The sequence below is a fragment of the Pan troglodytes genome, chromosome 1, assembly GCF_028858775.2.
Source record: "Pan troglodytes isolate AG18354 chromosome 1, NHGRI_mPanTro3-v2.0_pri, whole genome shotgun sequence".
Lineage (NCBI taxonomy): Eukaryota > Metazoa > Chordata > Mammalia > Primates > Hominidae > Pan > Pan troglodytes.
Genome location: NC_072398.2, coordinates 98,542,499 through 98,569,023, shown reverse-complemented (window position 1 = coordinate 98,569,023; position 26,525 = coordinate 98,542,499). Strand labels below are relative to the sequence as shown.

The following is a 26,525-nucleotide window of genomic DNA, read 5'->3' as shown; positions in this document are numbered from 1 at the left end:
AAAAAAAAAAGTATTTTATTACTTTTTGAGCATTTAAAAAGTATTTTTTGGCCAGACGGTGTGGCTCACGCCTGTAATCCCAGTATTTTGGGAGGCCCAGGCGGGTGGATCACTTGAAGCCTCCAGCCTGGCCAACGTGGCAGGAGAATGGCTGGAACCCGGGAGGTGGATGTTGCAGTGAGCCAAGATGGTGTCACTGCACTCCAGCCTGGGTGACAGAGAGAGACTCTGTCTCAAAGACAAAAAGAAAATTTGTTCAGTATTTTCTTCAATCAGCTTTCTTAGACTGAATGTTCACCCTTTTAAATATTCATAATGTTCCTGAGAATCCATTTGGCTATTCTGTTTTCTTCACCCTTCTCCAGCCTTCCCCTCCTCAATTCGACCCATTTCTTCCCTACTTCCCAAAAGAAAAAATATCTACTTTGGATTAATATAAATCAGTTTAATCTAACTTATTCAAGACTTTTTTAGCCTCTACTTGGAGGTTCAAGAAAAGGTGAGTGTCAGGCCTCTGAGCCCAAGCTAAGCCATCATATCCCCTGTGACCTGCACATACACATCCAGATGGCCGGTTCCTGCCTTAACTGATGACATTCCACCACAAAAGAAGTGAAAATGGCCTGTTCCTGCCTTAACTGATGACATTGTCTTGTGAAATTCCTTTTCCTGGCTCATCCTGTCTCAAAAAGCTCCCCTGCTGAGCACCCTGTGACCCCCACTCTGCCTGCCAGAGAACAACACCCCTTTGACTGTAATTTTCCTTTATCTACCCAAATCCTATAAAACAGCCGCACCCTTATCTTCCTTCGCTGACTCTCTTTTTGGACTCAGCCCGCCTGCACCCAGGTGAAATAAACAGCCATGTTGCTCACACAAAGCCTGTTTGGTGGTCTCTTCACACGGACGAGCATGAAAGTGAGGTGATAGAACTAGGGGGAAAAGAATTATTATTATTATTATTAAGGCTAACCTACAAATATTTTGAGGTATTTTATGGGTTTAAATATCCATAAATCTTTGAAGAAGTCTCACTTTCAGATAAGGAGGAAACATTTCAGTATCTCTGAAATACAAGAAAAACTTAGGATTAAAATTTTTCTCATTAAATCAGGAAAATGATGTACATTTATTGGACTGATTTTTTTCTTGTGGCAGAAACATGGATTCAGTCAAGAAGCCCTTCTGAAGGAGTAGAAGGCCCTAGATTCCCAGGTAAGCTTCTGAAGTAAATTCAGTTAAATCTACTATCATACTTTGGGAGGTTGAATTAGATTAAGAAAAACAAAGTGGTAGCCAGATTATTTATATTCTGGGAAAAAATTCTACACAAAAGAGCTCTTAGCGAATATTTAGTTTTTCCCCTCTGGTTCAATTTACTTTTTTACAATTTGGAATGCAAAGGAAAACTGACACGGTAAGTGAGCTGGGCTGCTAGAAAACGGAGATTTCTGCCAGGAAGTGACTCTCGCTTTGACTTGCATTCGATAAAATTTTACTGCTTTCTGGGAGAGATGCTCCCTCAATTATCAATAAAAAGTCACTTTTCAGCTGAGCACGGTGGCTCATGCCTATAATCCTAGCACTTTGGGAGGCCGAGACAGGAGGATCCCTTGAGCCCAGGAGTTTGAGACCAGGCTGGGCAACACAGGGAGACCCCCCTGCCTCTACAAAACAACAAAAAAAAGCATGTTTGGTTTGTCTCTTTCCAAATTACCTAGACAACTTGGAACTCAGCAGAAAAATAAGACAGACCAAGGCTTTGAGAATAATTGCAGACACAGAAACAAACAGTACATACACACATGTAACAGATAATAGAAAAATATTAAAAAAGCAGTGTTACCTAACATTTCAGCATTAAAGTGATTATTTTTATTCTTTAGGGAGAGTAAAACACATTTTAAGAAACCATATGAATATACACTTATGGGCATTTTAGCTGTGTGGCAAAAAGGAAGAACAAATTTTATCTGTTAGAATCTAAATTAAATTTCAGTTTTGTTGTAATTTAATGTCGGAAAGCGTGCATGCATACATGCAAGACAGTGGAATATATAAAGTGTTGAAAGACAAAAACAACCCACCAACCTAGAATTATTTCTGTTGTTGTTGTTGTAGAACTGGGGCTCTGGCTATGTTGCCCAGGCTGGTCATAAACTCCTGGCCTCAAGTGATCCTCCTGCCTCGGCCTCCCAAAGTGCTGGGATTACAGGTGAGCTATTGTACCCAGCCCAACATAGAATTCTATTTCCAGTTAAATTATCCTTCCAAAATGAAGGATAAATAAAGACTTTCTTAGACAAAAACTGAGGGAATTCACATCCAGCTGACTTGCTCTGTAAGAAATGTTATTGAGAGAGGGAAAATGATAAGTAGGAAACTCAGTTCTTCTTTTTTTTTTTTTAGTTTTGTTCTTTCACCCAGGCTGGAATTAAGTGGCACGATCTCGGCTCACTGCAACCTCTGCCCCCCAGGTTCAAGCAATTTTCCTGCCTCAGCCTCCCCAGTAGCTGGGATTATAGGTGACCGCCACCACACCCATCTAATTTTTGTATTTTTAGTAGAGATGGTGTTTCGCCAGGTTGGCCAGGCTGGTCTTGAACCCCTGACCTTAGGCAATCTGCCTGTTCGGGCTCTCAAAGTGCTAGGATTACAGGTGTGAGCCACTGTGCCTGGCTGGAAACTCAGTTCTATATAAAGAAAAGCAATGGGAAAGGAATAAGGAAAGGTAAACAAACAACAAAAAAAATTTAGCTTGTCCTGGTGCATGTGCCTGTAATCCCAACTACTGGAGAGGCTGAGGCGGGAGGATCCCTTGAGGCCAGGAGTTTGAGGCATTATTGGGCTATGATAGCGCCTGTGAATAGCCACTGCACTCCAGCCTTGGCAACAAAGTGAGACCCCATCTCTAAAAAATGAGCTGCCAGTTTCAAAATCCTTTGTTTAGTTTACAACTTGAATATATTCTCTTATTTTCTGGGCTGAGCGCAGTGGCTCATGCCTGTAATCCCAGCACTTTGGGAGGCTGAGGCGGGTGGATCACCTGAGGTCAGGAGTTTGAGACTAGTCTGGCCAACATGGTGGAACCCCATCTCTACTAAAAATATAAGAAATTAGCCAGGCGTGGTGGTGGGTGCCTGTAATCCCAGCTACTAAAGAGGCTGAGGCAGGAGAATCACTTGAACCTAGGAGGCGGAGGTTGCAGTGAGCTGCGATCCAGCCTGGGCAACAAGAGTGAAACTCCATCTCAAAAAAAAATTTTTTTTTTTCTGGAAATATGTGAAAACGACATGCATTCATGAAATTCTAGCACATCACCAATTATCTTGTACATATTATTTCCTCTGCGTAGGGTAGCCTTGGCTCTTCCCTCTTAGCCTGAAAAGATCCTTTGAGACTTTTTAAAAATTTTTTTAAAAATAGAGACAAGATCTTGCTATGGCCCAGGCTGGTCTTGAATTCCTGGACTCCAGTGATCCTCCCACCTTGGCCTCCTAAAGTGCTGGGACTACAGGCATAAGCCACCTTGGCCCAGCCGATCCTTTGAGATTTAGTTCAAATGAAGGCAAGAAAGGGTAATGATTAAAAAGTAGGTGTTTGAACTGAAGCTCTGCACTAGGTCCTCAGGCAAGCCTCATTACCTGAGTTTTCTTTTTTTTTTTTTTGAGACACAGTCTTGCTCTGTCACCCAGGCTGGAGTACAGTGACACGATCTTGACTCACTACAGCCTCCACCTCCTGGGTTCCAGCGATTCTCCTGCTTCAGCCTCCCGAGTAGCTGGGACTACAGGCATGTGCCACCACGCCGGGCTAATTTTTGTATTTCTAATAGAGATGGGATTTCACCATGTTGGCCAGGCTGGTCTCGAACTCTTGACCTCAGGTGATCCAGCCGCCTTGGCCTCCCAAAGTGCTGGGAATACAGGCATGAGCCACCACACCCAGCCACCTGAGTTTTCTTTAAAAGAACACTGTAGAGTTTTTTTTTTTTTTTTTAGTGTTGTAATAAATGAGACAAGATACAAAGCAGTTAGCATAGTACCTACCTCACAACAAAAGTGCTCAATATATGATAACCATAATAAAGAAATACAACACCTCAAAGTCTTCCCTAACATTCCCAGGGAGAATACTATTTACTTGTGCTTCCAAATATTATGTTTATACTTCTATTTGAGCATTTGTCACAAATTATATTATTTGCCCACATAAATGTGCATTCTTGGGAGCTAGAATGGTGCCCTATGCAATGTTTTATTGTCAGTGCCTAGCAAGTGCCCATCAATTTGTAAGTACTCAATATTTTTTTGATGAATGAATTATAGACAATAAGATATAGGGTGGCGTTCTCCAATTTTAACATGCAAGCTTTTAGAGTTTCTTTTTTTTGAGACGGAGTCTCGCTCTATCGCCCAGGCTGGAGTGTAGAGGCGCGATCTTGGCTCACTGCAACCTCCGCCTCCCAGATTCAAGCAATTCTCCTGCCTCAGCCTCCCGAGTAGCTGGGATTACAGGAGTGCGCCACTATGGCCAGCTAATTTTGTATTTTTAGTAGAGATGGGGTTTCACCGTGTTGGCCAGGCTGGTCTTGAACTCCTGACCTCAGATGATCCACCCGCTTCGGCCTCCCAAAGTGCTGGGATTACAGGCATGAGCCATCGCGCCTGGCTGAGAATTTCTTTAAAATGCAGCTTCCTCCTAACTCCAGAGACTGATTTACTAGGATCTGCATTTTAGCAAGGTACCCTCCTATCTCACACACACATTTTGGTGCAATGGTCTTTGCAATATACTTTGAGAAACATTGTATAAAGCATGACTTATGGAAATAGTACTTTGTCTTAAATAAAAATATTAGAAAAGTATAAACAATCCTAATAAACAAATGTATTATTGTCCCTTGTGCTATAGATAAAGAAAGGGAGAACAATAAGCCAATTATAAGCACACTTACATTTTTACATGTTAACTCTGTTATAGTCAGGCATGTCACCTACATTTGGAACTTAAGATTTTCAACTCCTAAATTCAGGTGTCATTTGCAAGTAGATATTAGTAGAACAGATCATATTCATTCTCTTCATGGTAATAATGGTATAATTGGCTAATTTATTTTGATTGAGATGGAGACACTATTTAGGCTTTATAGTATTAGCTGGTGTTCATGTGGTCAGCTTTTGACATGTCCTGCCCCTCAGCCTATGCATGTTACAATTGTTTTTGTATCCCTCATTTTCTACATAGGATAAAACAAGCTGGTATGCTAGTGTAAAGGGGGAGGCATTACTAGCCTTGTGTAGAAAGTCCTTATTTCCAATTAAAACAATTTAAATTATAAAATTGTGCACAGAGAGACCAGAGAGCTGATAATTGATCTTTATTATACAGAAATGTGAAGGCCATAAGCATTAAATGAGAAGGAGTTTGGCAGTGAACATTATGCAGATTCAAACTGAAGGTATCCTCGTCTTATTGAGATATAAAAATAAACACTAAGAGTTGCAAGAAAGAACTCAATTTAACTTCTATCTCCCAATCAAGCTATAACTTTCCACAGGAAAACCTGGTTTCAATTCATGCCGAATTGTTCAAAGAAAAGAAAAAGCTAAATCAGTTAGAGACAACACATGGACTGGCTTTTGTCCTATTAGAGAGCCAGACTGAAGCTGTATTCAGCCTCACATTTAGACACTGTTTCCTATTACAATTTATATCTCCATTTACCTAAGAGATACCTAAAGTGAAAAACAAAAAAATGTTAACTGAGCTGGGGAATTTTTGTGGGGCTAAGTAGATTTGGCAGAGGGGAGAAATGAATAAATAATTCATTTAATTATTTCTAATCAAGAGGATTTAATGTCAGGTCTGGGTCATCTGTATTAACCCTTTGACAGTTTGTTGTTCTATAATGGTCAAGAAGCACTATCCCATTAAAGTATAATAAATGCTGAACATCAGCACAGCTCAGTGCACATCCTCTTTATATCCTCAAATACTGGACTTTATATCAGCATGCTTTCAATACCAAATTAGCCCTTTAAATAGGATCTTTCTTAATAAAGCTTCTCATTGCCCTCACTACTGAAGTAAAAAACGTGTTAGAGATTTGGCCAGAAAGATGGTTTTACTGAAATAAGACTGATGACTAGGAGCACATCTATGGATTAAATATAGACAAAACTACTCCCAGAAACCTTAAATATAGACAGACTTTATTAATTTATGTAGGAAGCCAAAAATAGGAAATAAAAAGATCAGGAGTTCAGATATACTGATATATTCAGCAACTGAAACTTACAATTCCTTCAATTCAGTCAGAGCAGAGACATTTAAAGTAGTCTGGAGGGGTGGGTGCAGTGGCTCAAGCCAGTAATCTCAGCACTTCGGGAGGCTGAGGTGGAAGAATTGCTTGAGCCCAGGAATTCAAGACCAGCCTGGGCAACAAAGCGAGACTCTTGTCTAAAACAAACAAAAAAAAGCTGAGTATGGTGGCACGTGCCTGTAGTCCCACTTAGTTGGGAGACTGAGGCAGGAGGATCCTTGAGCCTTGGAGGTCAAGGCTGCAGTCAGCTGTGATTGCACTACTGTACTCCTGCCTGGGCAAGAGCAAGACCCTGTCTCAAAAGAAAAAAAAAAAAGTGGCCTGGGGGAAACAGGACAGTCATATACCCCAAGAATGGAAATTTTCATGCCACCCCCCTTCCTTCCTTACAAATTCTAATGCTGATTGCATGAACGAGGTGTTGAGAGAGACTTTTCTTTTCTTCATTTAGACGTTTGCCCTAGTGAATGAGGGAGCAAGAGAATGCTAAGAGGGATGAGAGAATATATTTCTGGCTCTAGGACTTTGACATCCAGGTAATTGAATCTGGGACATTCTCATTAGGTTAGAAAAGGAAAGATGAGAAAATCACTAGCAGGATATGCAATTCCAGAGACCATCTGCTCCAAAAATTAGTTTTGTTTCTCATTGCTCCTTATTCAGCGACAGTTATTTCAATAAGCTACATTATTTAGCAGAGTCTGAGAGACAAAGGCTGTGAAAACATGTATTTAAGATAGAAAACAAACTCAGAAAAATATAATAGATAGTTCGCTTTTTATCTCATTCACATTCTATAGCTGGAGAACTCAAAATCCCATTTAGATGTTTCTGCTTATCCAAAAGCACACTGGGTGAAACTAAACCACCAAATGGGAGAAAATGTTCATTGGGTGTGTGTGGGTTCACCCAGTTTATTTACCTATGGAGTGGAAGTGTAGGGAGAAATAAGGTCTGCTTATAATGGTCAAGGTCTATGGAGAAGCCCTGAAGTTGCTCTCCCCAAATCACAAGTCTGATTCAAGAAAAGGAAATAAAAATGATGAAAACATCTCATCACACAAAACTCAGTGATGGGGTCTCTGACAGTCACCAGCCAGCAGGGGAAAAGGAGAAATCCACCTGCCGGCTTTAAGATTTATTGAAGGCTGCCAGCACAGCCCAGATCATTTCTGTGGCACTAGGCTTTGTCCCTTCCACTTCAGGGTCCAGTTCTACTAAGTCCTTGGCTCGATTCATTGCCACATCATACTTGTCATCTGTCAGAGAGGAGAAGACATTCTCTAGCACATCAGAGGAGTGGGCTAGCACCAGGAGTGCTAGTGTTCGCTTGTCCATACGCTGAGGGTCATTTACCCACCGCTCTAGTACACTATCTTGAAGTTTTTTCACTAGTCGCTGTTTCTCTGTTGTATTGGTCACTGGATGAGTAGTCATGTCAAATAGCAGGAAATTCTGCTTCTCAGTGGTTAGAATACCCTTCTCTACTAGGTTCTTTGCGATGCGCTCTCGTACATTTCTCAGCTGGTACTGTAATTTGAAGGGGTTCCAAGTCTCGCCTATGAGAAAAAAGAAATAGGACATAATGAACAGAAAGAGAAAAGCAAAATGAAACATGTAGTTGTTTGGAAACTTGAATGGCTAAAATGTTTAAAAGCATAATCTTCATTCCTCAATTCATTTGATCCTTAGTCCTTTATAATCTGGCTTTGACTCCAACCACATTTCACATTAAACCAGCTTCAAAAAATGTCACCAAGGACTTCCATATAGCTAGAGCTTATAGACTTTATTTCTGTTCTTATGTGACCTCTGTGACACTGTAATTATTTATGTATTTTTCAAATTCTATTTAGGACACCAGTCTCTCCCAGATGATTTCTACTCTATATTGTGGAAGTTCTATTTGCTGGTGAAGCTAAGAGGACTGAGGTTCCCTACCCTATTTGTAGAGCAGAAGCTCTATCCCAGGCCTGGTAGGCTGACAATATTTAGACTTCAATTGCTCCCATTCCAGCTTGTTCGTAGATTAGAGATTCTGCAACAGAAAAGGCAAGTCAAGAAGACCAGGGGCTAACACCTCTTTCCCCCAGCACCTACTCATACAGCAGGTGGGTATCACTGTAGGAGAAGTGGGCCCTTGTGCAGAAGTTCTGCCCAGGAGGGAAGGAAGGCCTGAAGAATGAAGAGCTCCAAAGCTCTGCCTGAGAGGACTGACTTTATTTGGAACACAGTGTGGAGAATTCTATGCCTAAGGGTGTTGAAAACCATAGAGATCTTGGTGGAGAGCAATTACAAGGTGCTGCTAGCTCTATGGCACTGGTATGACAAACCCAAATGGCAAAGCCTCCAGAAGTTTAACAGGCAGAACCAGAGAAACAGAAAGCCAAGAAAAGTCCTTCTGGAATCATGACCAACACTGGGGGTTGGGAAGACTGTGTGCTTGCACCAGGCTGCACCCACTCAGGAGCAATCAGAGCAGGACGTGGGGCTTGACTTGAGAGTATTCCCCAGACCACACATAGATCTATCAAAAAAGGGTGGATGCTTCACTGGCACCAAGGGCTAAAGCACAACCACTGAACCAACACTGGCTGAACAATAAGCTACCCTAACTCAGAGGCAACTCCTAGGAAGCTAAGCTTAAAAATAATAATAGCCAGGTGTGGTGGTACACGCCTGTAGTCCCAGCTACTTGGAGGCTTAGGCAGGAAAACCCAGGAGGCGGAGGTTTCAGTCAGCTGAGATTGCGCCACTGCACTCCAGCCTGAGTGACAGAGTGAGACTTCATCTCAAGAAATGAAAAATAAAAAATAAAAATAAAATTAAAAAAAATCACATGCACCCCTGGTGTATGTCCAAGGATGTACTCTCTCCGAGAAGAAATCAGAGAGGGAACTTCCAAGCTGCTAGTTCCTCACTGAATGTGGGGCAAAATGTAAACTCCCTGATTTGTGATGGCTATGTCAAAATCACACACACATATCCAACAGTAAAGGATAAAAAAATTTAATTGGCTAAAAGGTCTTAAGCACAACCTTTGACTAATAAGTGGCTTCTACTGACCCACTGGCAACACACAGGGAGTTAGGCCAAAAGATAAAAACAAGAAAATATGAGCAGTGACATCAGAGGCTGCACACTACAAGAGAAACAGACTTCAGAGAGCTGCTGCAGGCAAGTCACTAAGGAAACAAATTACCAAGCAAACAACACAATCAACCTCTAGTGGGAAGGAGAAACCAGTATAGCAGGTGTCCCCAACCCCTGGACCATGGACTGGTACTGGTCTGTAGCCTGTTAGGAACCCAGCTGCACAGCAGGAGGTGAGCCATGGGTGAGTAAAGTTGAGCTCTGCCTCCCATCAGATCATCAGTGGCATTAGGTTCCCACAGGAGTGTGAACCCTATTGTGAACTGCACATGGGAGGGATCTAGGTTGCATGTTCCTTGTGAGACTCTAATAAATGCAATGCACTTGAATCATACCGAAACCATCCCCCCATCTCCCACCCCAGTGGAAAAACTGTCTTCCACGAAACCTGTCCTGGTGCCAGAAAAGTTGGGGACAGCTGCAGTGTAGTATCCAGAGTTGCACAATTATCTAAAATGTCCAGTTTTTGACAAAAAAGTATGAAGTATACAAAGAATAAATTGTGACCCATTGACCCATTCAGAAGAAAAAAAGCAGGCAATGGAAACTGCCTTTGAGAACGCTAAAATGTTGGACTTTACAAAGACTATAAAGCAGCTTTTATAAATACGTTCAAAGACCTAAGGGAAACCATGACTTATCATATAGAGAATATAAATAAAGACAAATTATAAAAAAGATCCATTATAGGCCAGGTGCGGTGGCTCACGCCTGTAATCCCAGCATTTTGAGAGGCTGAGGTGGGTGGATCATTTGAGGCCAGGAGTTCAAGACAAGCCTGGCCAACATGGCGAAACGCCATCTCTACTAAAAATACAAAAATTAGCCAGGTATGGTGGGCACCTGTAATCCCAGCTGCTCAGGAGGCTGAGGCAGAGAATCGCTTGAACCTGGGAGGTGGAGGCTGCAATGAGCTGAGATAGTGCCACTGCACTCCAGCCTGGGCAACAAAGCAAAACTCCATCTCAAAAAAACAAAAACAAAAAAACCATTTAGAAATCCTAGAGTTTAAAAGTACAACAGACTGGGCATGGTGGCTCATGTCTGTAATCCCAGCACTTTGGGAGGCTGAGGCAGGCGGATTACTTGAAGCCAGGAGTTTGAGACCAGCCTGGCCAATATGGTGAAACCCTGTCTCTACTAAAAATACAAAATTAGCCGGGTATGGTGGTGTGTACCTGTAGTTCCAGCTACTCAGGAGGCTGAGGCAGGAGAATCACTTGAACCCAGGAGGCGGAGGTTGCAATGAGCCAAGATCACACCATTACACTCCAGCCTCGGCGACAGAGCGAAACTCAAAAAAAAAAAAAAAAAAAGTACAACAAACAAAATGAAAAATTCACTCAAGGGACCCAACAAGAGATCTGAGCTGGCAAAATTAAGAATTAGCAAACTTAGAGATCAAAGAAATTATGTAATATGAAGAACAAGGAGAAAAGAGAATGAAGAAAAATGAACAGACTCAGAGAAATATAAAGTATCATCAACTTGATGAACATACATAAAATGGAAGCACCAGAAGGAAAGGAGAGAAAGAGGCAGAAAAAATACTCAAGAAAGTAATGGCTAAAGTCTTGCCAAACGTGATGAAAAACACTCAACCACACATTGGAGAAGTTCAACAAACTCCAAGTTGGATGAACACAAAGAGACCCATATCCAACATCATAGTAAAAATGTTGAAAACCAAAAATAAGTGGAAAATCATGAAAGCAGAAGAGAAAAATGACTTATCACATCACAGTGGAACTTTGTAAGCTTAATAACTGACTTCCCATTAGAAAAAATGCAGGCCAGAAGAATGAGTAGACTTATTCAAAGTGAGGGTAGAAACTATTAGCCAAGAATCTTATAACTGGCAAACTATCTTTCAGAAATAAAAGCAAAGCAGGTGTGGTGGCATGCACTTGTAGTCCCAGCTACTCAGGAGGCTGAGGCAGGAGAATCACTTGAACCCAGGAAGTGGAGGTTGCATTGAGCTGAGATCGTGCCACCGCACTCCAGACTGGGTGACAGAGTGAGACTCTGTCTCAAAAAAAAAAAAAAAAAAAAAAAAAAAAACCCTAAAAAAAAAAAACAAAAATGAAGGCAAAGAAAAATTTCTAAAAAGGAGAAAAAATAAATACATTCCTAGATCTGAAAGAGTTCACTGCTAGCAGACCTGCTTATAAGAAATATTAATACTAAAACTAAAGGGAAGTTGTTAAGGCTGAGAGCAGGACACACTAGACAGTAATTTGAATCCACGTGAACAAACAGTAAAAGTAATTATGTAAGTAATAAAAAAGATGGTATAATTGGATACTTCATCTCAACTGATTTACAAAGCAATTGCACAAAACAATATTTATATAATTGTTATTGTTGAGTTATAATTTTTAACTTTTTAAACTTTTGCACAAGGTTATAACATATAGAAATGTAATAACAGCACAAAGAAAGAGGGTGGGAAAAAAGTTGTGTTGAAGTAAGGAAAATGACAACAGATGGTAACTTGAATCCACAGGAAGAAATGAAGAAAACCAGAAATGGTAAATAAGGAGGTTAATATAACAAACTCTATAAGTATATATTTGTGCTTTCTTCTCTTCTTTAATAATTACAACAATGAATTGTTGAATTTGTAACACATAGAGATGTAATACGTGTAACAATATTGGCATGGTGGGCCCATGCCTGTAATCCCAGAACTTTGGGATGCCAAGGTGGGCAGATTGCTTGAGCCCAGCAGTTTAAGACCAGTCTGGGTAACATAGTGAAACTTTGTCTAAAAAAACAAAACAAAACAAAAAACAACAAAAAAAACCCCAAAAGCCAAAAAAACAAAAAAAAAAAAAAGAAAAAAGAAAAGAAACATATAGCAATATTAACACAAAAAGAGGGAGAGGGAATAGAGTTATATAGAAGTAAAGTTTCCTTGGAATTAAACTTGGTATAAATCTTTTTTTTTTTTTGAGACGGAGTCTCACACTGTCACCCTGGCTGGAGTGCAATGGCGTGATCTCAGCTCACTGCAACCTCCGCCTGCCGGGTTCAAGTGATTCTCCTGCCTCAGCCTCCTATGTTAGATTTACTGGAGAAAGACTTGAAAGCAACTTTTTTTTTTTTTTTTTTTTTTTGGAGACAGGGTCTTGCTTTGTTGCCAGGCTGGAATGGAGTGGTGTGGTCTTGGCTCACTGCAGCTACCACCTCCCCAGCCCAAGTGATCCTCCCGTCTCAGCCTCCTGAGTAGCTGGGACTATAGGCATGTACCACCATGTTCAGCTAATTTTATGTTTTGTAGAGATGAGGTCTCACTGTTGACCAGGCTAGTCTCAAATTCCTGGACTCAAGTGATCTTCCCACCTGAGTGTCCCAAAGTACTGGGATTACAGGTGTGAACCACCACACCCACTACAACTATCTTTTGTTTTTTTTTTTGAGATGGAGTTTCACTCTTGTCGCCCAGGCTGGAGTGCAGCGGCACAATCTTGTCTCACTGCAACCTCCACCTCCCAGGTTCAGGTGATTCTCCTGCCTCAGCCTCCCAAGTAGCTGGGATTACAGGTGCCCACCACCACGCCCAGCTAATTTTTGTATTTTCAGTACAGACGGGGTTTCACCATGTTGGCCAGGCTGGTGTTGAACTCCTGACCTCCAGTGATCCACCTGCCTTGGCCTTCCAAAGTGCTGGGATTACAGGTGTGAGCCACCGCGCCCAGCCACAACTGTCTTAAAGATGCTCAAATATTTTAAAAAATGGATAAAGACAGGAAAATAATGTAGAAGCAAAATGATAATATCAATAAAGAGATAGAGAAAGGGACCAAAAGGAAATTCTGGAGCTAAAACTTATAATAACTGAAATAAAAAAATATACTAGGGGGGCTGGGCATGGTGGCTCATTCCTGTAATCCCAGCACTTTGGGAGGCCAAGGTGGGTGAGTCACTTGAGGTCAGGAGTTCAAGACCAGCCTGGCCAATATAGGGAAACCCTATCTCTACTGAAAATACAAAAATTAGCTAGTGTGGTGGTGGGAGCCTGTAATCCCTGCTACTCGGGAGGCTGAGGCAGGGAGAAGTGCTTGAACCTAGGAGGCAGAGGTTGCAGTGAGCCAAGATTGTGCCACTGCACTCCAGCCTGGGAGGCAGAGCAAGACATTCCGTTTAAAAAAAAAAAATGAAAAACAAATTTGAAGAAGCAGAAGAAATAATCAGCAAGCAGTTCCCTGTTAGGATACACCCTCCAGATCAACAGGGAAATATTATGGCTACATTTGAGCCTTTTCCTTTTAAATTTGGGAAACGCCATGAGGGGCCCGTCTGGGCCCGTTCCAAACCGGGGCATTTCCAGCTTAGGCTATTCCCTCATCCCTGTACAATGTCTGTCCCCCGCCATAGCAGGTAGTGCCGCAGTAGATTTATGCTGCACAAAAGCTGTGAGCCTTCTGCCTGGGGAACTCCTGCAAAAGGTCCCAACAGGAGTCTGTGGACCCTTGCCAGCGGGAATGATAAGATTACTTCTAGGAGATCTAGTTTAAGTTTAAAAGGAGTACAAATACATACAGGAGTCCTTGATTCAGATTACAGTGGGGAAATTCAAATTGTTATATCTACTTCTGTTCCCTGGAAAGCAGAGCCAGGAGAGCGTATAGCACAGCTCCTGATTGTACCATATGTGGAAATGGGGAAAAGTGAAATTAAATGAACAGGAGGATTTGGAAGCACAAATAAACAAGGCAAAGCTGCTTATTGGATGAATCAAATTACTGATAAATGTCCTACCTGTGAAATAACTATTCAGGGAAAGAAATTTAAAGGTTTGGTAGCTATAGGAGCAGACATTTCAATCATTTCTCTACAGCACTGGCCGTCTGCGTGGCCAGTTCAACCCGCTCAATTTAACATAGTTGGAGTTGGTAAGGACCCTGAAGTGTATCAAAGTAGTTACATTTTCCATTGTGAAGGGCCCAATGGACAACCTGGGACTATTCAACCAGTTATAATTTATGTACCTATAAATTTATGGAGAAGAGATTTATTACAACAATGGGGAGCACAAGTTCTAATTCCAGAGCAATTATATAGCCCTCAAAATCAACATATGATGCATGAAATGGGGCATGTCCCTGGTATGGGACTAGGAAAAAATTTGCAAGGTTTGAAGGAACCACTTCAAGTGGAAAGACAAAGTTCCTGCCAAGGTTTAGGATATCATTTTTGATGGCAGCCATTGTTAAGCCTCCAGAGCCTATACCTTTAAAATGGTTAACAGATAAGCCAATTTGGATAGAACGATGGCCACTAAGTAAAGAGAAACTAGAGGCTTTAAAGGACTTCGTTAATGAACAATTAGAAAATGGACACAGCTCCAACATTTTCCTCTTGGAATTCTCCAGTTTTCGCAATTAAGAAAAAATCAGGTAAATGGAGAATGTTAACAGATCTTAGAGCCATCAATTCAGTTATACAACCTATGGGAGCATTACAGCCAGGACGGCCTTCTCCTACTATAATTCTGAAAAATTGGCCTTTAATAGTTATAGATTTAAAAGACTGTTTCTTTACTATCCCCTTAGCTGAGCAAGACTGTGAATGGTTTGCATTTACAATTCCTGCAGTAAACAACCTGCAGCCTGCTAAGCGTTTTCACTGGAAAGTGTTGCCACAAGGCATGTTAAACAGTCCAACAATTTGCCAGACTTATGTAGGGCAAACAATTGAACCTACTCGTAAAAAATTTTCACAGTGTTACATTATTCACTATATGGATGATGTATTTGTGCTGCCCCCACTCAAGAAATATTACTCCAATGTTATGATCACTTGCAAAATTCAATTTCTTGTGCTGGTTTAATTACAGCTCCTGACAAAATTCAGACTACTACACCTTACTCCTACTTGGGGACCTTAGTAAATGACACTACCATTGTGCCACAAGAAGTAGCCATACATAGGGATCAAATGAAAACATTAAATGACTTTCAAAAATTACTAGGGGACATTAATTGGATACGACCTGCTCTAGGCATCCCTACCTTGCCATGAGCAATCTATTTTCTATCCTTAGAGGAGATCCTAGTCTTACTAGCCCTCGGCAATTAACAAAAGAAGCTGAGGCAGAGCTGCAGCAAATCGAAAAGCAAGTCCATAAAGCTAAAACAAATAGAATAGATCCAGAGAAGACTCTAGATTTGCTAATTTTTCCAACTCAGCATTCACCTAATGGTGTTATTGTCCAAGAGCAGGACTTAGCAGAATGGCTTTTTCTTTCACATACTAATTCACAGACTCTAACTCCTTATTTGGATCACATCGCTACTATGATAGGAAATGGGAGAACTCGGATTGTTAAACTACAGGATATGATCCTGAAAAAATTATTGTCCCTCTCACGAAGGCACAAATACAGCAAGCTTTTATAAATAATCTTACTTGGCAAACCCACTTAGCTAACTTTGTGGGTATTCTCGATAATCATTTTCCTAAAATGAAACTGTTTCAATTTTTGAAATTAACTAATTGGATTCTCCCTAGAATAACTAAATTTAAACCAATTGAAGGTGCTGAGAATGTTTTTACAGATGGGTCTGGTAATGGTAAAGCTTCTTATTCTGGCTCTAAAGGTAAAGTTTTCCAGACGCCCTATACTTCACCTCAAAAAGCAGAGCTTGTAGCTGTAACTGAGGTACTGACTGCTTTTAATATGCCTATTTATGTGATTTCTGATTCTTCATATGTGGTTCATTCCACACAGTTAATTGAAAATGCTCAGTTACGATTTCATACAGATGAACAACTGATGACTTTATTTACCCAGTTAGAAACAGCAGTTAGGAGTAGAATGCACCCTTTTTACATCACTCACATTAGGGCTCATAAACCTCTTCCCGGACATTTAACTGAAGGGAATCAAATGGCTGATTGCCTAGCTGCTAATGCAATATCTAATGCTAAACACTTTCGCAATTTAACCCATGTTAATGCCTCTGGTCTCAAAAGCAGATACAGCATTACCTGGAAAGAAGCTAAAGCTATTATCCAGCGATGCCCAACTTGTCAAATGGTATATTCCTCATCTTTTACAGGAGGAGTTAATCCTTGAGGACTGGAACCTAATTCTCTTTGGCAAATGGATGTCACACATGTTCCCTCATTTGGGAGACTAGGTTATGTACACGTATGTGTGGACACCTTTTCTCACTTTGTCTGGGCTACATGCCAATCAGGAGAGTCTTCTGCCTGTGTTAAACGTCACCTTTTGCAGTGTTTGTGGTGATGAGCATTCCAGCTTCTATTAAAACAGATAATGCCGCAGGCTATACTAGCCAAGCTCTAGCTACATTTTTCTCTATATGGAATATTAAACACAATACTGGTATCCCCTATAATTCTCAAGGACAAGCCACAGTGGAAAGAATGAATCTCTCCCTAAAAGAGCAGTTACAAAAACAAAACATGGGGGAAACAGGGATTACAGGACACCCCATATACAACTGAATCTAGCATCATTAACTTTAAATTTTTTGAGCCTGCCTAAAGGCCAGATGTTAGCAGCAGCTGAACAGCATCTAACCAGCTGCAAAGACAGAAGCAAAACAACTGGTTTGGTGGACAGATCCGGTAACAAAAAGTTGGGAAATAGGTAAAATAATAACTTGGGGTAGAGGTTATGCTTGTGTTTCTCCAGGACCGAATCAACAGCTGATTTGGATACCATCAAGACATCTGAAACCTTATCATGAGCCAGATGCCGAGGAAGAGATTCCGGGAGGATCCCGAGGACCCCCCGGTTGCAGCCATGTCGAGACTGATGCTGAGGAGGACCCCAACTGTCATGAGCAACACCCGTTGAACACAGCCACCCACCTGAGGGCAGATCAAGAAGCTGTCACAGATGGAGGAAGAAAACCTGAGGAAATCGGGACAACCAGTCGCAATGAGTAATTTAATGGTAGCTATGATAGTGGTGATCACCATTGCTGTGAGTATTCCTTCAACAAGGGCTGACACAGAGAACAATTATACTCATTGGGCATATTTATCAATCTTGGCTGGCAATAATGCCTGGATGTAATCACTCTATGATGCAGTTACACATGCTTTCTGACCTCAGTATTTACCATAATAAATCTGCTCCTATAATTGAGGCATGCCACCCTCAAAAACCTATGTGTAAACAAAATTGAACCTGGCCAGAGAAAATGAACGTACTTGTTTAGGAAGATTGCATTGCAGAACAGGAAGAGGTGCTGCGCAATGATTCTTATGGAATCATTACTGATTGGTCCCATAAGGGGATGTTTAGCTTGAATTGCACCTCTCAGTTTGCATGTCATGGCCACACTATGTTCAGCTGGTTTGAACAAAATGGTCAGATGGTAGAAATGGTAAGAAGTATGACAAGAGTTCCTATTATCTGGAAACATGGTGGTAGAGTGGCACCTCAACCTCAAATGATATGGCCCGCTGTAGGAGCTAAACATAAGGATTTGTGGAAACTATTAATGGCTCTTAATAAGATCCAAATTTGGGTAAGAATAAAAAACCATCTAAAAGGACACTCTACAAACTTGTCTTTGGATATTGCAAAATTAAAAGAACAAATATTTAAAGCATCCCAGGCACACCTGACCTTAATGCCAGGAACTGGAGTGCTTGAAGGAGCTGCAGACAGATTAACAGCTAGTAACCCATTAAAATGGATAAAAACACTTGGAAGCCCTTTGATTTCAATGATAATTGTGTTATTAATCTGTGTTGTTTGTCTCTGTATAGTCTGCAGATGTGGATCCTGACTTCTGTGAGAAGTAGCTCACCTTGACAAAGCTGCCTTTGCTTTTATTGCTTTGTAAAACAAAGAAGGGGGACGTGTTGGGAATAGGCCTCAAAAATCTGGCCATAAACTGGCCCCAAAACTGGCCATAAACAAAATCTCTGCAGCACTGTGACATGCTTGTGATGGCCTTGACGCCCATGCTGGAAGGTTGTGGGTTTACTGGAATGAGGGCAAGGAACACCTGGCCCACCCAGGGTGGAAAACTGCTTAAGGTGTTCTTAAACCACAAACAATAGCATGAGAGATCTGTGCCTTAAGGACATGTTCATGCTGCAGATAACTAGCCAGAGCCCGTCCCTTTATTTCGGCCCATCCCTTTATTTCCCATAAGGAATACTTTTAGTAAACCTTATGACTGGCTTGCTGTCAATAAATATGTGGGTAAATCTCTGTTCAAGGCTCTCAGCTCTGAAGGCTGTGAGACCCCTGATTTCCCACTCCACACTCTATATTTCTGTGTGTGTGTGTCTTTAATTCCTCTAGCGCCACTGGGTTAGGGTCTCCACAACTGAGCTGGTCTCGGCAAGATTAATATCCAGAATATATATAAAGAACTTCTGGCCAGGCACGGTGGCTCACGCCTGTAATCCCAGCACTTTGGGAGACCAAGATGGGTAGACTGTCTGAGCTCAGGAGTTCAGAGACCAGCCTGGGCGACATAGCAAAACCCCATCTCCAGCAAAAATACAAAAAATTAGCCAGGTGTGATGGTGCGCGCCCATAGTCCCAGTTACTTGGGAGGCTGAGGTGGGAGGATCCTTGAGCCCGGGAGATAGAGGTTGCAGTGAGCCGAGATTGCACCACGGCACTCCATCCTGGGTGACAGAGTGAGACTGCATCTCATAAATAAATACAAAAAAACCTCAACAACAACAAAACAATCAAACTTAAAAATGGGAAAAGTATTTTATATTTCTCCAAAGAAGATATATAAATGGTCAGTAAGCACATAAAAATATGCTCAATATTTTTAGTCATTAGGAATGACATGAAAACTATTTTCATTTGAAAATAAAAATCAAAACCACAATGAGATAACATTTTAGACCTACTCGGATGTCTATAATTAAAAAAAAGAAAAGAAAGAGAAGAACAAGTGGTGATCGGCATGTGGACAAATTGGAACCCTGGTGCATACTGGTGGGAATATAAAATGGTGCAGTCTCTGTGGAAATGTTTGGTGATTTCTCAAAAGGTTAAACATAAAACTGCTATATGACCCAGCAATTCTATTCCTAGGTATATATCCAAAAGAATTAAAAACAGGAACTTGAACAGATATTTGTGTATCAATGTTCACAGCAGCATTATTCACAATAGCCAAAAGGTGGAAACAAGGCAAGTGTCCATCAACAGATGAATGGTTAAACTAAAGTGTTATATACATACAACGGAATATCACTCAGCCATAAACAGGAATGAAATTTTGATATATGCTGTGACATGAATGGACCTTGAAAACATTATGCTTAGTGAATAAGCTAGGCAAAGTAATGACAGATATTGTATGATTCTACTTATATGAGGTACCTACAGTAAGCAAATTCATAGAAAAAGAAAGTAGAATAGAGGTTGCCAGGGACTGGGGGGAGAGAGAAAGAGGAAGTTATCATTTAATAGGTACAGAGTTTTAATGGGTAATGATGAGGAAGCTTTGGGTATAGTATAGATAGAGGTGACGGTTACAAAATATTGCAAATATATTTAATTTCACAGAATTGTACACTTAAGAATGGCTAAAATAATAATAAATGTTGGCTGGGCGCGGTGGCTCACGCCTGTAATCCCAGCACTTTGGGAGGCCAAGGCGGGCAGATCACGAAGTCAAGAGTTCGAGACAAGCCTGGCCAATATGGTGAAACCCTGTCTCTACTAAGAATACAAAAATTAGCCAGGCATGGTGGCATGTGCCTGTAATCCCAGCTACTTGGGAGGCTGAGGCAGGAGAATTGCTTGAACCCGGGAGGCAGAGGTTGCAGTGAGCTGAGATTGCATCACTGTACTCCAGCCTGGACAACAGAGCAAGACTCCATCTCGAAAAAAAAATAATAATAATAATAAATGTTATGTATATTTTACCACGGTAAGAATGTTACTCGTTGATTTACATATGACCCAGTTATCTACTCCTAGCTACATACCCACAAGAAATGAAAACATGTTCAAACAAAAACTTGTCTGTGCGTGTTCACAGCAACATTATTCACAATACCCAAAATGTGGAAATAACTCAAAGATTCATCAACTGATGACTGGATAAACAAATGTGGTATGGCCATGCAATAAAATATTATTTGGCAAATTAAAACTGGGAAATTCTAATAAGAATAATAGATTTCATCAATGCCAATATTCTCATTGTCCTCTCAATAAAGATGTTTTAAAAGTTTCTTGTGAAGAATACTATTTAAGGGCTTTCGGGGTGGGGTGGCAGAAGATAAGGTGAAGCTTTGGAAAACTTTAGGTATCAATTAACCATGCTTTTTCTGTCCCTCATTAGAATTAAATAGTGAACCACATCTATCTCATCCAGCACGATGAATTTCGATACATCTTTTACTAAATTTCAGGGTAGGATAAAGATAACAAAGTGTGAAATTCATATATTATTTTAAGTCATCTTACCAGTGAGTAGCTCTATCCATGTTTGGACAGTTTCTGTGGGTTCAGTTGCTTTGATGTGTTTCAGAGTTTCATCCAGTAAAACATCACCTGTTGGGCTGTCTGACTTTAGCAGTACCTTTGAGAAAAGGAGAAAGAAGGAACCCTGATTCCTTCACTTCATTCAAGTTAAAGTCTTTCAATATATCATGTATATGTTACTGGTTAAAAATTGCAAGAATGTAAGGAAGCATAATATACTGTCTCTGTCCTCAAGAAGTTTAAAATATAGTATGGAGTGATAGTGCAAAGACAAAAATAACATTTGAAGTGGGCCCTAGTGACAAACTGGATATGAATGATAATGGAGAAAAGTTTCAATAACAACTCATTTTGAGTCTGGAAACCAACTTTTGAAACCATTAATAAAGGTAGGAAACAGCTGGGCTCGGTGGCTCATGCCTGTAATCTTAGCACTTTGGGAGGCTGAGGCGGGTGGATCACCTGAGCTCAGGAGTTTGAGACCAGCCTGGGCAACATGGCAAAATCTTTTCTCTATTAAAAAAATAAAAATTTAAATAAACAAACAAACAAACAAACAAAGGCAGGAAAGTCAGAAAAGGAAGTCAGTTTTGGGGAAAGGTTGATAATTTGGTTTTCTTTCATTTTTGTTAAGTTTGGTTTTAAATGATATGGGATAGCCAAGTTGAAATTTCTAGCCAATAGTTAAATATGTTTCTGGAGGTGGAAAAACAAGACCTGCCTAGAAATTTGAAAATTAATCTCATGAAGGTGACAGATGAAGCTATAAAGGTAAATGATATCTCTGAAAGGACAGAAGATCACTCAAGTGATACAAACTGAGACTTGGATGTTAAGAAATGGAGAAGTAAGGAAACAGTGTATAGTCAGAGAAGCAAGAGAATAAGATAATAACAAAGGCCAAGAATGAAGAAAGTTTCAAAGTGATAAAAAGTGTCAAATGACACATATAGGTTAAAAGAGAAAAATAAATCAAAGACTGAAAAGAAGCTGGTGATACCTAAGAATGTAGTTTAAGTGGGGTGCTTAGGATGATAAAGAAGTTGTGAGTGGAAAAATTCAGTAAGAAAATGGATACAGGAGTATGGTTGGAAAGGACTTGCAGTAAATGGAAGGAAACAGAATAGTTATTGGAGAATAACCAGGGTTAATCAATGACTGACCTGACCCATATGAGTCCCTCTCCCTACATCATACTCTATTTCATAATTTTTTTTTTTTGAGACGGAGTCTTGCACTGTCCCCCAGGCTGGAGTGCAGTGGCACGATCTTGGCTCACTGCAAGCTCCACCTTCCGGGTTCACGCCATTCTCCTGCTTCAGCCACCCGAGTAGCTGTGACTACAGGCGCCCGCCACAATGCCCCGCTAATTTTTTTTTTTTAATATTTCTCGTAGAGATGGGATTTCACCGTGTTAGCCAGGATGGTCTCAATCTCCTGACCTCATGATCCGCCCGCCTTGGCCTCCCAAAGTGCTGGGATTACAAGCATGAGCCACTGTGCCCGGCTATTTCATAATGTTATAGCTATAGATATAGGAGGAATTTAATCAACAGCATCCTAAGTATGATTTTTCTGCATAAAAAAGGAAGACAAAACCAGGAGCTTCCTATAACTCTTTGGACTATGGATACTTTGATTTCTCCCTCTTGCAATAGGGTAATTAACCTGTTTAGACAATGGAACTGCTGAGTCAGTGATATTTATTTTATCTTACTACTCAAATCTTTCTATTCTTCCCAAATGTACTGTTGGTATTTGCCTTTCCATAAGCCATGGACGTTCACAGAGGATTCAGTACCTTTCTGTCTAGTAGTCGCTTCTTACGCATGGTCGGGGGTTCCAGATAGATTCGACCCCGCATGGCCAGCTCTATCAGGATGCCCCCTCGCAGGCCTGATGATATGCAGTCATTCCAGAAAGATGTGTACCCCTAGGAAAGGAGAAAAGAGAAGAGAAAGAATGTTTTGAGAGGAATACTGACTTCCAGCAGGCACCGTAAGAACAGGCCGCTTTGTTGTGATTCGTTTCACATCATACTACATGAACTCAAAGCGAAGTATAGAGTAGAGGATGTTTCTTTAATCCTCTTAAACACCCCCAAATATGATTTTCTGTCTGACTTCAAGATCTTTAGTGAATTTCCATGGTTTGCTGTTAGTCAATAAATGATGTGCAATTTTTTTTTTTTGAGACAGGGTCTCGCTTTTTCCCCCAGGCTGAAATGCAGTGGCATGATCATGGCTCACTGCAGCCTTGACCTCCTGGGCTCAAGCAATCCTTCCACCTCAGCCTCCTGAGTAGCTGGGACTACAGGTATGTGCCACCATGCCTGGCTGTTTTTAAAAAAATTTTTTTTGTAGAGACAAGGTCTTGCTATGTTGCCTACGCTGGTCTCGAACTCCTGGCCTCAAGCTATCCTCCCACCTTGGCCTCCGAAAGTGTTGGGATTACAGACATGAGTGACTGCACCTGGTTTGACATGCAAAATTTTAATTTTTGAGGAGAATTTTGGCTTTTTTGAAGTCTGTTTCCATGACACAAAATTTCAGAGTGGGGTAAAATAAGTCAGAAAAAAGTAAAAAGCATTTGAGCTTTTAATCCTCCTAGATATGTATTAATTTGAAGTTCTTTTTTCTTTTTTTTGAGATGGAGGCTTGCTCTGTCGCCCAGGCTGGAGTGCAGTGACGTGATCTCGGCTCACTGCAACCTCCGCCTCCCAGGTTCAAGCGATTCTCCTGCCTCAGCCTCCTGAGTAGCTGGGATTACAGGTGTGCACTGCCACACCCAGCTAATTTTTGTATTTTTAGTAGAGACGGGATTTCACTATGTTGGTCAAGCTGGTCTCAAACTCCTGACCTCGTCATCCACCAGCCTCAGTCTCCCAAAGTGCTGGGAATACAGGAGTGAGCCACCGTGCCCGGCCAATTTGAAGTTCTTTTGATGGGAGGTATAATAGAAACCCACTGTCATTAAGTGCCTTGGTTATGTTACTTAAACTTTCTGAAGTACATTGTCCTCATCTATAAAATGCAGACACCAATATATATTTTCATAAGATTGTTATGAGGGTTACATGAGATACAATATATAAGAAAGCATTTAGTATAGTGCCTGGCATATAGCAGGCACTTAAAATGTTAGCTCCCCTTCCCTTTGTATAGGGAATATACGTATAAGAGAGCCACTGGTATTGTCTAACAGCAGTAACGTTTAATTACTAATGTCTATTGAATACTTATTATATACTAGATATGTGCTAATACTTATTATGTACTAGATTTGTGCTAAGCTTTTTACATGCATTATCTGATTATATCTTCACAACAACCCTATAAAGGAAGTACTACTACTACCCACACATTAAAGATGAGAAAACTAAGGCTTACAGAGGTTATACAGCATAACAGAGGTCACGAAGCTAAATAGAGAAATTTTTAAGTGGTTGTTTTTTTGGTGGTGTTTTACTGATAGATCATAGTTGTGCATATTTTGGGGTTACTTTTTTTTTTTAAGAGACGGGCGGGGTCTTGCTCCATTATCCAGGCTGAAATGCAGTGGGGCCATCATAGCTCACTGTAGACTTGAACTCCAGGGCTCAAACAATTGTCCTGCCTCAGCCTCCCGAGTAGCTCAGACTACAGGCATGAGCCACTGCACCTAGCTATAATAACTTTTTATTTAAAAAATTTTTTAATTCAATTTTCCTCTTTATTGGCTTGGAAGTTATGTACTTTTAGAAGTTATCCTTGAAATTTTAACATGCATGATACATTAATTTAAAATTAACATAAAACCTAAATTTTAAATATTAATATTTTAACCACTCTTTTAGTTGTCCAGTATTTTTTTTTAGCCTCATAAATTAGATATCATCATCATCATTATTATTTTATACAGGTAGCACTTGTTTAGATTTACACAGGTGCTTACAAATTTCTTTGCTCACCGCTCACCGTTCCTTCCTGTATCTCAGACTTCCTTTCTGGCACCATTTTTCTTCTTCCTAAAGTAGAATTTCCTTAAGTGAAAGTCTGTTGGAGGCAGTTTCTATTTTGCTTATCTGAAATGTCTTTGTATTTCACCATCATCCTTGAAAGATAGTTTCTCTGGACATAAAATTCCAGGTTGATCATTCCAGGTTATCACATTGAAGATAGTATGCCCTCTTCTTCCAGCTTCTAATATAGCAGTGAGAAATCTATCTTTCTTATTGATTGTGGTTTTTTTGTAGGTGGTGTATCTTTTCTTTGGTCCTTTAAGATCTTCTTTTTTGGTGTTTTGCAGTTTTACTATAACATGACTGTGCATGAATTTATTTATTCTGTTTGGTATATGTTGTGCTTCCCATAACTGTGGTTTCATTTCTTAGCTTCAAAAATTCTCAGCTCTTAGGTCTCTAAGCACTTTGGCTCTCCTTTATTTTCTTTTTTCTTTCCTTCTAGGACTTCAGTCTTTATTTTAACCCCGTCTTTTAACCTTTTATATTTTCCATTTGCTTATTCTCTGTATTGCTTTCTGGAGAGTTTTTGTTTGTTTGTTTGTTTATTTGTTTCTGAGATGGAGTCTCACCTGTCACCCAGGCTGGAGTGCAATGGCACAATCTCGGCTCACTGCAACCTCCGTCTCCCAGGTTCAAGCAATTCTCCTGCCTCAGCCTCCCAAGTAGCTGGGATTACAGGTGCACCTCACCACGCCTGGCTAATTTTTTTGTGGAGATGGGGTTTTATCATGTTGGCCAGGCTGGTCTTGAACTCCTGACCTCAGGTGATCTGCCTGCCTCAGCCTCCCAAAGTGCTGGAATTACAAGCATGAGCCACCAGCCTGGCCTTTGGAGAGTTTTTAAAAAATATCTGGCTTCCTATTTACTAATTCAAACTAACCCTGAGATTTTGATTTCAACAATTTTTCATTAGTAGAAGTTTTATTTAGTTATTTTTCACATTTGTCTGGTGATTTGTGATTTTTTATTTTGTGATTATTTTATTTCTTTAAAAATGTCATATTTTTAGTCTGATTATTTTAATATGGGACAATATATGAGGTCCTTGATACCTGACAATATCTGAGGACTTTGTCACTTCTTCCTTGTTTGTATGTTTGATGATCTTTGATTAAGAGGTTCACGTTTAACGTTTTGTGAATTTACGAGATTCTGGAGGCCTAAATTGAGGACATCTTCCTTCAGAGGGAAAGATCTGTTTCTGCCGAGAGCTAAGTACAGAGGGATTGTGGGAGTGCCACACAACTGGGAGCACATTTAAGCCAGTTTCCCCACTTTACCTCAACCATCAAGTTTATTCCTGACCAACCAACTCCTGAATCTCAAGACTGATTTGGTAATTTGCCCCATGGTAATTTGATCTTCATGTTATCTTTATTGCTCACCTCTTGGATTTTAATTTTGGTGTTTGGGGGCCCCTTGAAGATTATTTCTACTTTCCAAGACTCAATAATACATTAAAAATTAAGCTTATTCAAGACTTAATATCTGACCACCATACTGCCAGGGCTAGAGGACCTCTAATTCTATTTGTCCTGCTATAGCCAGGACAATCTTTAACATCAAGTGTAATGATATAACTC

General features: G+C 40.5%; 1 protein-coding gene across 4 annotated transcripts in view; it reads right to left on the bottom strand.

The window, feature by feature from the left end:
- Positions 1 to 5,363: 5,363 nt before the first annotated feature.
- GOLPH3L (golgi phosphoprotein 3 like) overlaps positions 5,364 to 26,525 on the bottom strand; it is a 51,087-nt gene continuing 29,925 nt past the window's right edge. For 2 of the 4 annotated variants that reach the window (XM_016926557.4, XM_001169746.4), the window contains 3 exons: positions 22,741 to 22,872; positions 20,922 to 21,036; positions 5,364 to 7,884 (listed from right to left, as the gene is read on the bottom strand). In XM_016926557.4, the coding sequence (XP_016782046.1) occupies positions 7,457 to 7,884; positions 20,922 to 21,036; positions 22,741 to 22,872 (675 nt within the window). In that variant the 3' untranslated portion in view covers positions 5,364 to 7,456. The remainder of the gene's footprint in view (positions 7,885 to 20,921; positions 21,037 to 22,740; positions 22,873 to 26,525) is intronic. The other 2 variants (XM_063814061.1, XM_054670632.2) reach the window with 1 other exon arrangement.